This window comes from Rana temporaria, chromosome 1 (genome assembly GCF_905171775.1).
Source record: "Rana temporaria chromosome 1, aRanTem1.1, whole genome shotgun sequence".
Taxonomy (NCBI): Eukaryota; Metazoa; Chordata; class Amphibia; order Anura; family Ranidae; genus Rana; species Rana temporaria.
The window spans coordinates 175,866,918-175,878,160 of NC_053489.1; the positions used below are offsets into that span (position 1 = coordinate 175,866,918).

Below are 11,243 nucleotides of genomic sequence, written 5' to 3' on the forward strand. Positions count from 1 at the left end.
TTTTCTGCGCCTTACGGTCGGGGAGGACCAGTTTCTTACCTGGACGACTTTCTTCTGGGAGCTTCCTGAAGCTTGGAATTGGTAGACGATGTGTATCACCTGTCAGTCCCTCGGAGATTTCGGTTGGCTGCTGAATATCCAGTGGTCGGTGTCTGGTTGGTCCTAAATTCCTCGGAGGCGGGAGTTTTCCTCCCTGCGGAAAAACTGCAGACTCTGCAATCTGTGGGGCAGCGGTTTGCGGCCCTAAATGGGCGTCGCTTCGCTTTTGCTTATCAGTGCTGGGTCTGATGGTGGCCTCTTCCGAGGCAGTTCCGTAGGCTCAATTCCACACGAGTGTGCAGAAGGAAATTCTGTCACTTTGGAACACGATTCCTTCGTCTCTGGTTTTCCAGATTCGGGTGAGTTGACTGACCTAGTCCTCCCTAGTGTGGTGGCTGACTTCTCCGGTACTCCGGACCGGATAATTGTTCCTGCCGGTTCTCTGGACAGTGTTTACGGCGGTCGCCAGCCTCTCTGGCTGGGGGGGTGTCTGGGGTGCCCAGTCAGCCCAGGGGCGCTGGACTCGGGAGGAGTCCCGCCTTCCATTCAATGTACTGGAGCTCCGAGCGTTCAAGTTGTGTCTCTCCATGTGGTCTATGGGTCTGCAAGGCCGACTGGTCTAGATCCAGTCCGACAATGCCACGGCTGTGGCGTACGTCGATCATCAGAGGGGCACACGACGCTTGGCTGCGGCGATGGAAGTCGCGCACATCCTCCGGTGGGCCGAAAGGTCTGTTCCAGCTGTGTCGGTGGTGCACCTTCCGTGCGTGCTGAATTGGCAAGCAGACTATGTGAGCCGCCCAAGGCTAGACTAAGGTGTAAGGTCACTACATCCGGAGGTGTTTCGGAGTCATAGGTGGGGCACTCCAGACGTGGGCCTTCTTGCGTCGCGTCTCAATCGGAAGGTGTCACGATTCGTGTCCAGGTCGAGGGACCCGTGAGCGGGCGTTTCAGTCGCACTAGTGGCACCTTGGTCGCTATCGCCTCATTTACGCCTTCCATCGTCTGAGGCTTCTTCCTCGCCTACTGCGCTGAGTGAAAGCCGAAGGGATTCCTACAATCCTGTTTGGCCGCGCCGCTCCTGGTACGCAGACCTGGTGCGTCTGGTGGCAGACGCCCCCTGGCGTCTACCCCTGAGAGAATCTTCTGTCGCAGGGTCCGGCCTACCACCCTGCTTTACAGTCTCTGACCTTAACAGCGTGGCTGTTGAGGCCCCGGTCCTTCAGTACCTGGCTATCAGGCCCGGTGGTCTCTGCCATGCTGCGTGCACGGAAGGCTGCTCCACGTAGGATTTACCATCGTACGTGGAGGGCCTACATCTCTGTGTGAGGAGATGGAGTGGTGCTTACGTGGTGTCCCGGATTCTGCTGTTTTTACAGCAGGGAGTGGTTCAGGCTTTCGCCTTGGGTACAGTTAAGAGTCAGATTCCGGCTCTGGCTGTTTACTTTCAGCGACCCGTGGCGACGCACTCCTTGGGGCGTGCGTTTGTGCGGGGGTCCGGCATGTGACCACTCTGGTACGCCATCCACTACCCCCGTGGGACTTGAATTTGTTCCTCTCGGTGCTTCAGGATGCTCCCTTTGAGGACAACCGAAAGATTCCCTTGTTGACTCTGTCACAAAAGGTGTTATTTCTGGTAGCAATTACCTTGATCAGACGGGTGTCTGTACTGGCGGGCTTGTCCTGCAAGGCTCCCTACTTGGTCATCCATGAGGATAAGGTGGTGCTGCGACCTCAGCCGTCTTTTCTCCCGAAGGTTGTTTCGGCTTTTTCACATTAATGAGGACATTCTGTTACCATCTTCATTTCCTCAGCCGTAAAACCCGGAGGAGGCCACTTTACTTTCCCTGGGTTTGGTTCAGGCCCTATGAGTCTACGCTACGGCTCCTTTCCGGAAGTCGAACTCACGGTTCATGTCGGTGGCTGGTCCTAAGAAAGGTCTGGCATTATCGTCGGCCACCATTTCTAGGTGGATCCGACAGGTTGTGCTTCAGGCCTATGCCCTGAAGGGGTGGGCGCCTTCCTTTCGGGTTACGGCGCATTCGACCAGGGCGATTGGTGTCTCTTGGGTTTTCCGGCATCAAGCCTCTGTTACACGTATGTAAGGCAACGACCTGGTCGTCAGTCCACACTTTTTCAAAGTTTTACAAGGTGGATGTGGGTGCATCTTCTGATGCCTCCTTCGGCCGCTTGGTGTTCCAGGCGGCAGTTTAAAGTTGGAGTTCCTTTGTTTAACTTCGGTTTTGTTTGGGGTGTAAGCTTGGTTGCTGTGGTGTTTTTCCCACCCCTCAAAATTTGACACTGCTTGGGGACGTCCCTAAGGTCAAAGGCTGCTGTGTCCTTCCATGAATGGAAGAGAAAATAGGATTTTTGTACTCGCCGTAAAATCCATTTCTCTGAGTTCATGGACGGACACAGCACCCACCCCTCCTTTGGTTTGTACGGCTTGTTACGAACTGGAGAGCTGCTAGAGCAGGGTGTGGGTTATACCCGGGGAACCACGCCCCCTGGGAGGAGCTGCACTGAGGAAAGTGTTAACATTTACTTCAAGTGCTTTTGTTTCTGCCTAAACTCTCCTGAAGGAAGTGGATACAACCCTAAGGTCAAAGGCTGCTGTGTCCGTGCATGAACTCAGAGAAATGGATTTTACGGTGAGTACAAAAATCCTATTTTTTTTTTTTTTTTTTTTTTTTTTTTTACCTGATCCCATCCAGTGATGCTTATGAGCCCAGTGGTACAGGCGGGGGTGAGTCACACTGCTGCATCCATTGATGGTGGGACTCGGAGCGTGCCCCTATGGTGAGCAACTCAGTGGGGGCGCCCGATGAAGGGTAGCATCCAGGAGCACCGGCAGGGCACCTCAGAGGAGGATTGGGGCTGATCTGTGCAAAACCCTTGCACAGAGCCGGTAAGAGGTTATCATTTTTTTTTTTTAAATAAAACCTTTACAACCCCTTTTGACTAAAAAAAATCCCTCAACTGTTTTGTCAATGACCAAGAACTGCTTTAAAAGTGGTGGTTCAAAAATGGTTGCAATGAGACACTAGAAACTGAGGTTTGCCTACCCCCCAATCCATATTGTCTGTCTGATCAGTTTTTATGGGTTAAAGCAGGGATATGCAATTAGCGGACCTCCAGATGTTGCAAAACTACAAATCCCATCATGCCTCTGGGTGTCATGCTCGTGGCTGTCAGAGCCTTGCTATGCCTCATGGGATTTGTAGTTCTGCAACAGCTGGAGGTCCGCTAATTTACATATCCCCGGGTTAAAGGATAATGACTGTGCTGATTTTGCCGTTTGTCTTCCCTCCTGATCTTTTTGTAATTTTTTTTTCTGTTGTAGGTGGTTGAAGATGGATATGAATTTTTTGCCAAACGGCAGTTGGTAACGCTTTTCTCAGCCCCAAACTACTGTGGAGAGTTTGACAATGCAGGAGCAATGATGAGTGTAGATGAAACATTAATGTGTTCTTTCCAGGTATGTTGTAAACCTTATTTCTGCCCATTTTTTGGGCTGCACACATGGTTGCATCGTGGGAAATTTGCTAAAACTGGAGAGTGCAAAATCTGGTGCAGCTCTGCATAGAAACCAATCGGCTTCCAAGTTTTGAAGCTTAAGTTAAATGATTAGTTGCCATGTACAGCTGCACCAGATTCCTGAGTGCTCTAGTTTTTTAGTAAATCTCCCCCATTGCGTCCATCTGAAAGATCTTTTCTACGAAGTGATCCGCTCTATAGGACGTGCTTGGAGAGGGGTTCTGGGCTTTTATATCGGGAAATTTGAAATGTTGACGAAAGTGGTCAGTTCAGTCTACAGAGCTCAATGCATTTGTAGTGAAACTGATGGATGTACAAGTAATACTTTAATGTTATGCTTGGGAGTGCATCCCTACTTTTTCTATAAAGTCCTGCCTGCAAAAAATTGACTTAACATCCAGGAGAACAGGTGTCGGATGTGTAGTGCTTCACTGCATGCCATGCTTCTTCCATTGGGCCTTATAGCTGTCTTGGTGACCTAAGGGCTGGTGGATGGAACCAGAGGATGACCAGGTATCTGACACTTTTGTGTGTGGGTCCCCCACCTTTTGCTAGAAAATTGCTCAAACCCCCAAACACTAGATCCTCTGAAAGCATAGGCCATGGGGATAGTCACTGCCAACGCTGTAGAGGTCTTCTATGGTAAAGAGCAACAAGGGCATCGGTATTCCAAGACTAGGTGGCTGCTGCACTTTTCCTTGGGGTAATTTGGTGGAAACTACGAAAACAAAGCAAAATGGAAGGTGTGCACGCCTAGTGAATTGGCAATGGCATTTTATTGAATGGAGTAAAAAATGGGTAATCGCAAAGTGCAACTCTAAAAATAAGCCATAAAGTGTGGAATAGTGTTTCGGGGATGCACCCCCTTCCTCAGAGCCAAGCTACCAGCTTGGCAGGTGACGAGTACTCTTTTGTAGTGGTGAAAGGCTAGTGATCGAAAGTCCTCGTGAGGATACGGCACCTCATCCCTGGTTTAGTTAAATAAAGGGATTAGGAGGGTAAGGGATTATCGCCATGCCAGAATAGAAACCAGACATGTTTTTTATTATCAAAAATATGAAATTTTATTTGAATTTACAAAAAAATAAAATCTAGGTCAAAAGACAATAGAACAAAACCGATCGTGGGAGCTGTATATAGAGATGACGTTTCGGATCAAGTCTACCCTACTAGTTTTGCCAGTCACTGGCTTCGTCAGGGGATTTAAGACTAGATCATCTCAATAGAAGGCTCCTTTGCTCCCCATGCGACCCGATGGGGTAACCCCTCGGAGTGGATGGTGAATCCTAACCCAAACGTGGCGGCTCAGGAAGTGATGATTAAAATCAAAAACAGGCAGAGAATATATGCAGGGACACTGGGCTGGCAGTGATCAATGTATATTGGGCGACTAAGGATGACCTGGTTGCAGGGCAGAATTCAAGTTGTAGCAGTGGCATAAAATAGCTTAGTTTGGAGATCAGAGAGTGATCCGTAGGTGAGATGAGTCAGAACGACAGTGGCCCCTTTGGAGTCGTCAAAGGGGAAGTCTATTAAATGAGCCAGTGAATGACCACTCTAAAACCAGAATTGACGAAGTCATTGCTTGTGTTCATATATCGGAGAATGTCCTGTAGCAAGCTGAGACATTGCCTTGGACCTGTTCATCTGCAGCCTTCTCTATAGCTTTCTAAAAACAGATCGAACTTGTAGGAATTTTCATCTTTGTATCGCCTGAGGCTTGTCACTTCAGTGGGAATATGTATGGGTTTTACAACCACTTGAAAATAGTTTACTTAATGTGCCATGCTGCTTCTGTGTAGTCTTGCATAATTAACACACACACATTACTTTGTGCCTTTTATTTTGGAAACATTGAAAAATGGTAGGGTCTTGAACATATGCATTTCATAGAACTCCAGTTTCAGTTTAAATTTTTTGCACAGTAGTTTGCTTCAGTGGTTAAACGATTTTTTTTTTTTTTTTTTTTACACGGAATCATTAATGTAAATTTTTTTTTTTTTTTTTTTTTTTTTTTTTCTCAGATTTTAAAACCTGCAGAGAAAAAGAAGCCCAATGCAAGCCGACCAGTAACGCCACCACGAGGCATGATTACGAAACAGGCGAAAAAATGAGGGTCTCTTGGCCTGCTTGGACTTGTATTATAGTATATAATCACTTTTTTTATTTTAAATTGTGTAACTTGTACTGGTCTGTTCCATCTAGATGTTGGCGACTTTTTTCATTTAAAGAAATGTATTTGCTACAATGCTTACTATTTTCTGTTCTTTACTTTCAATCTGAAATTCAAACTTTATTCTGTTGCTTCAATATGGTTTATTTTATGCCAGTGTTACTGTACACTCCGATCTTTATCTTCATTATTCATGTAGCTTTGTACAATTCACATTATTTGTAAATGCTTGTTTACTACTTTAGTACTTAAAGATGGCACTTGCGGGCTGGTCAGACTAGGAATGTCACAGCTATAATTTGCATCCTGTTTATACAAACCACTGTGAACTTTTTCCTGTTCTTTTTTTAAAGGGATTTTCTTTTACCATCAGGTCCACATATGTATAGCTATTAATATTAGAAAGATCCCCCTCTACTTTACCAGCATCACTGGTTTGATGTACATTTAAGTAAAGCACATTTTCTGTACTGTATTCTTTAACTGAAATTAAAGCCATTATTTTAACTGTTTTCCACTTCCTGAAACTTGCATCTGTACTGGTGTATTGCTCATGTCTTCCATAGCAATGAAGTTGGATTTGCGTCTGTAGTGTTTGCATGGTAACTGATAAAGGAATGCTTATCTGGACATGCCAATGCACTTCCTTATGGCATTACATACTTATATTTTATCCTGAGAGGCATAATTACCACTAACAAGATACCAGAATTGGGACATGCCAAAGTTGTCACTTTAAATGTTTACCAGCCTTTTTTATTTCCTAATAAAGAAACTTGTTTGAGCCATATGTACAGTATATTTATTTTACTAGCTTCTGGCCTATGATGCAAGTATGTCACTTGTCGTCCAAGGTATGGAAAGTGTATCTAAAATATTAACTAGCGATGAGACTTGTGTTTATGACCAGCTTTAATTTCTCTTGTGTCTTGCAACATATTTGGTTGTACCTACTGCTGGGTAACTAGGTTGCTTTCTAGTTAAGTCTTGTGTACCAAGTACCTATCAAAATACTGCTTTTAATTCCCCCTGTGGGTGGAGAAATGCACTTATTTTTGTGATTCCTTTTGACATTGATGTAACCTGCTAATCTCGCAAAACAAACCAATGATGGCTATTTGTACTCTCTAATAGACTACTTTTTTCAAAATGTAATCTGCAGGCAGCAAACTGTCTTCTGAAGCTGCCAAAAATTGTTTTTTTTCCCCTGACATATCTACAGTTTATGTGTATCCTAGAAAGAAGTAGTAAAGCAGGCCATAGACTGTTTCTTTCCTGCGACCACAGGTTGCAGGAAATTCTCACAATTCCCTCATTTTAGTGCCGACGGGGTAATCCCCCCCCCCCTGAGCAATTTCTGCTTCTGGCGGTGGGAAGCCATCCCCACCGGAAGATTACAGTAATTATTGCTTGTGGCTATAGCAGCTGCTAGCTATAATCAAGTGAATCCAGTAGGCTCATGCTACCCAAGTTTATCAATCGACTTGGTACATTCAGCCTGCCCACATTGTTTGAATTTCAAACAGTTCCTGCTGAACTGGCCGAGATTCAAACAGTATGGCTGACTTTAAAGATCTTGTAGCCAGACGATGGCTCCTCCTATTTACAAGAATTAAGGGCAACCAGCATGCGAGCAATCTTTTTGGAAGGAGTTTGAAACAGAAAAAAGCAAGATATATTTCAGGATTGTAAAATAAAACTTGGCATTTTTTGGAACTTTGTAGAAACAGACTGAAATGTAGAGAATGCATCTTGTCAATTCATATGTACAGTGCTCAGCATAAATGAGTACACTCCCCAAGATTTGTAAGAACATTTTCTTTCAGAATCAACATTTTCCATGGGACACATGCTACAAAATACTCCCACAGATGCAGGCCATTGATTGCAGCCAAGATTTTTAAATTTGCACGCACGTTTTTCCTGACTCATTCATTCAAGACGGCTGCAAAAATTAATACACCCCAATGAAAAGCTTGAGAGCAAAGCTACATTTTAGACCTAATCATAAGGAGAAGAATTGGCTGCTAAATGACGAGGACATTTTTTGTGATTCGGCACTGTCGCTTTAACTGACAATTGCGCGGTCATGTGACGTGGTACCCAGACAAAATTTATGCCCCTCATAGAGCTTTCTTTTGGTGGTATTTAATCACCTCTGTCGGTTTTTTTGTGTTATATAAAAAAAAGGCAACAATGTTTGAAAAGCAATATCTTACCTTTTGCTATAAATATCCCCAAAAAATATATATACACTTCTTTTTTTTTTTTTTTTTTTCTCAGTTTAACCCGATATTGCAATTTTTACCAAAAAGAATACATAAGCCTATATTGACTTGCGCAAAAGTTGTAGCATCTACAAAATAGGGGATAGCTTTATGGCATTTTTTTCTAGTAATTTTTTTTTTTATATATTGTGACTGCGATATTGTTGCTGACGCTATTTTGGGACCATGTAATTTATACAGCAATCGGTGCTATAAAAATGCACCGATTTACTGTGTAAATGACACTGGCAGGGAAGAAATTAAGTGTTCATAGGGAGTGATTCTAACTGAGGGGGCTGGGCTACCAGTGTCAAAACATTGATCACTGCTCCCGATTACAGGGAGCAGTAGATCAGTGTCCTGTCACTAGGCAGTTGTTTAAAAAGGCATCACCCTGTCCTGCCTCTCCGTGACACAATCGAGGCACACAGTCAGTCGGGGAGCTGTAAGTTATTGATGGTATGAGTACAGATGTACTGTTTATTGAAAGAAGATGCTACCATCACTCTGTGCCCTTTTCCAACATGACAATGATCCAAGACACACATCAAAGTCCACTGTTGACTTTCTGAACAGGGGTGAAAGTGATTCAGTGGCCAAGTAGGTCTCCTGATCGGAACCAAATCGAACATCTATGGGGAATTCTGAAGAGACAAGTTAAGGATCACTCTCCATCCAGGCTCTAAAAGAGGTTGTTTTTGAAGAATGGAAAAAGATAGATGTTGCAATATATGCCTAGAAGACTTGGTGCTATCCTTGGATTATGGAGGACATACAAAATACTAGATGTAGTAGTTTTTGTTGTGGGGTGTATTCATTTTTGCATCAACTAATTTGAGTTGGAGAGGGGTGGGTTTAGGACTAGGGGGGGAATAAATGGAAGAAAGAAGGGTAGCATCTTGGGGGCGGGATCTCCTTGTCGTAATGACAGCTATAACTAATAATGTTCAATTAACCACTTCCAAACCGCCGTACGTCTTTATACGGCCTAAATTTAAAGATGTATATCTCGGTAATGGCAGCAGCTGCTGCCACAACCGAGGTATCCATCTTTAGTGTCAGCGGTTCTGATAACGGCGGTCTCCGCGAGATCGCAGTTACCGGCGGCGGAGAGGGCCCCCCTCTCCCGCGCCCTCCGCCGCTTACCGGAGCCGTCGGTAGCGGCGGAGGAGATCGGGTGCGTTCGGCTGCTGACGAGACTGAAGGAAAAATCTCCTTCGCCCGTCCCCATTGCTCTGCTGGGCAGAAGTGACGTCAAAACGTCAGTCCCGCCCAGCCTCTTTGAAACTTTTTTTTTTTTTGTCATTTGAAAAAATTAGATCTCATATTTAAGAGGACCTGTCATGCTTTTTTCTATTACAAGGGATGTTTACATTCCTTGTAATAGGAATAAAAGTGATAATTTTTTTTTTCCAGTGTAAAAAATAAATTAAGTTTTTTTTAAAGCGCCCTGCGAACGCATACGCGAGTAGCGCCCGCTTATGAAAACGTTGTTCAAACGACAAGTGAGGTATCGCCGCGATCGTTAGAGCGAGAGCAATAATTATAGCCCTAGACCTACTCTGTAACTCAAAAAATGCAACCTATAGAATTTTTTAAACGTCGCCTATCGATTTTTAAGGGTAAAAAGTTTGACGCCATGCCGGGCGCAATTTGCAAGCGTGACATGTTGGGTACCATTTTACTCGGCGTAACATTATCTTTCCCAATATATAAAAAAATTGGGCCAAATTTATTGCTGTCTTATTTTTTAATTCAAAAAAGTGATTTTTTTTTTTCCCAAAAAAAGTGCGCTTGTAGGACCGCTGCGCAAATATGGTGTGACAAAAAGTATTACAATGATCGCCATTTTATTCTCTAGGGTGTTAGAAAAAAATAAATATATAATGTTTGTGGGTTTTTCTAGCAAAAAAAACTTTTAGTCTTGTAAACACCAAATCTGAAAAACACCCAAAGTAGAGAAGTGGTTAATGAGTGACTTCTTTTTTTGGTATATAAAAGAAAAGAAACAGAATATAATATAAGAAAAAGGGGAAAGACAAACCAAAAAAAGAAAAAACGGATAAAACACAAGTGATGCAAAGCCACAGAGACGCGATGGGCGGAGTAACCGTGTCTCGCTGTTCTTTGTTTTATTTGGTTGTCTGATGTGGATTTAAAAAAACTAATTTGAGTAAAACTGACATTTTTGTAATCCAAGTTATGTTATTGACCTTATTTTTAGGGTTGTCCCGATACCACTTTTTTAGGACTGAGTACAAGTACCGATACTTTTTTTCATGTACTCGCCGATACCGATACTTTTTAAAAATGTGTCCCCATATTCCAGCCATGTCCCCCCCATATTCCAGCCATGCTAACACCCCAACGTATAATCTATGAGGCATAATGAGTCTTTTGAACGGTTCATTTTTTTCCTGAAGTTTTTGGAAAATGTGGTAAAAAAAATGAAAATGCATTTTTTTTACACAAAGTTGTCCATTGATAAGATATTTCCAACACATAGCATGTACATGGCAAAAATGACACCCCAAAATACATTCTGCTACTCCTGAGTAGAACGATACCCCATGTGTGAAACGTTTTCACTGCCTGGCCACATACAAAGGCCAAACATGCAGAGGGAGCGCCATCAGGGGTTTTAGAAGCATAAATTGCACATCTAACTAGTTGACTACCTATTACACATTTGAAGGCCCTGGAACACCAGGACAATGGAATTACCCACAAAATGACCCCATTTTGAAAAGCTAACACCCCAACGTATAATCTATGAGTCTTTTGAACGGTTCATTTTTTTCCAGAAGTTTTTGGAACATGTGGGAAAAAAAATGAAAACGCATTTTGTTTACACAAAGTTGTCCGTTTCTAAGATATTTCCAACACATAGCATTTAGATAGCAAAAATGACACCCCAAAATACATTCTGCTACTCCTTTCTGAGTACAACGATACCACATGTGTGAGACTTCTACACAGCCTGACCACATACAGAGATTCAACATGCAAGGAACACTGTCAGGTGTTCCAGAGACACATAGCATGCACATACCAAGAATTACACCCCAAAATACATTATGCTGAGCAAAGCGTAAGCAAAAGATTACCTGTGGTAATAGTAGCGCAGTTCTACACAGCAGGATAGCACTGGTCCAGGCAGCAGGCAGGGACTTGGTCAGCAAAGTCCAGGCAGGCATACTATCTCGTCAGGGTTAGTGCAGGTGGTC

General features: G+C 43.7%; 1 protein-coding gene across 1 annotated transcript in view; it reads left to right on the plus strand.

Moving 5' to 3' along the window:
- The window catches only part of PPP1CC (protein phosphatase 1 catalytic subunit gamma), a 36,460-nt gene extending 29,921 nt beyond the window's left edge, over window positions 1-6,539 (plus strand). The window contains exons 6-7 of the mRNA XM_040346521.1: window positions 3,383-3,517; window positions 5,601-6,539. Coding sequence (XP_040202455.1) covers window positions 3,383-3,517; window positions 5,601-5,690 — 225 coding nt within the window. The 3' untranslated portion in view covers window positions 5,691-6,539. The remainder of the gene's footprint in view (window positions 1-3,382; window positions 3,518-5,600) is intronic.
- The last annotated feature ends 4,704 nt before the right edge of the window (window positions 6,540-11,243 follow it).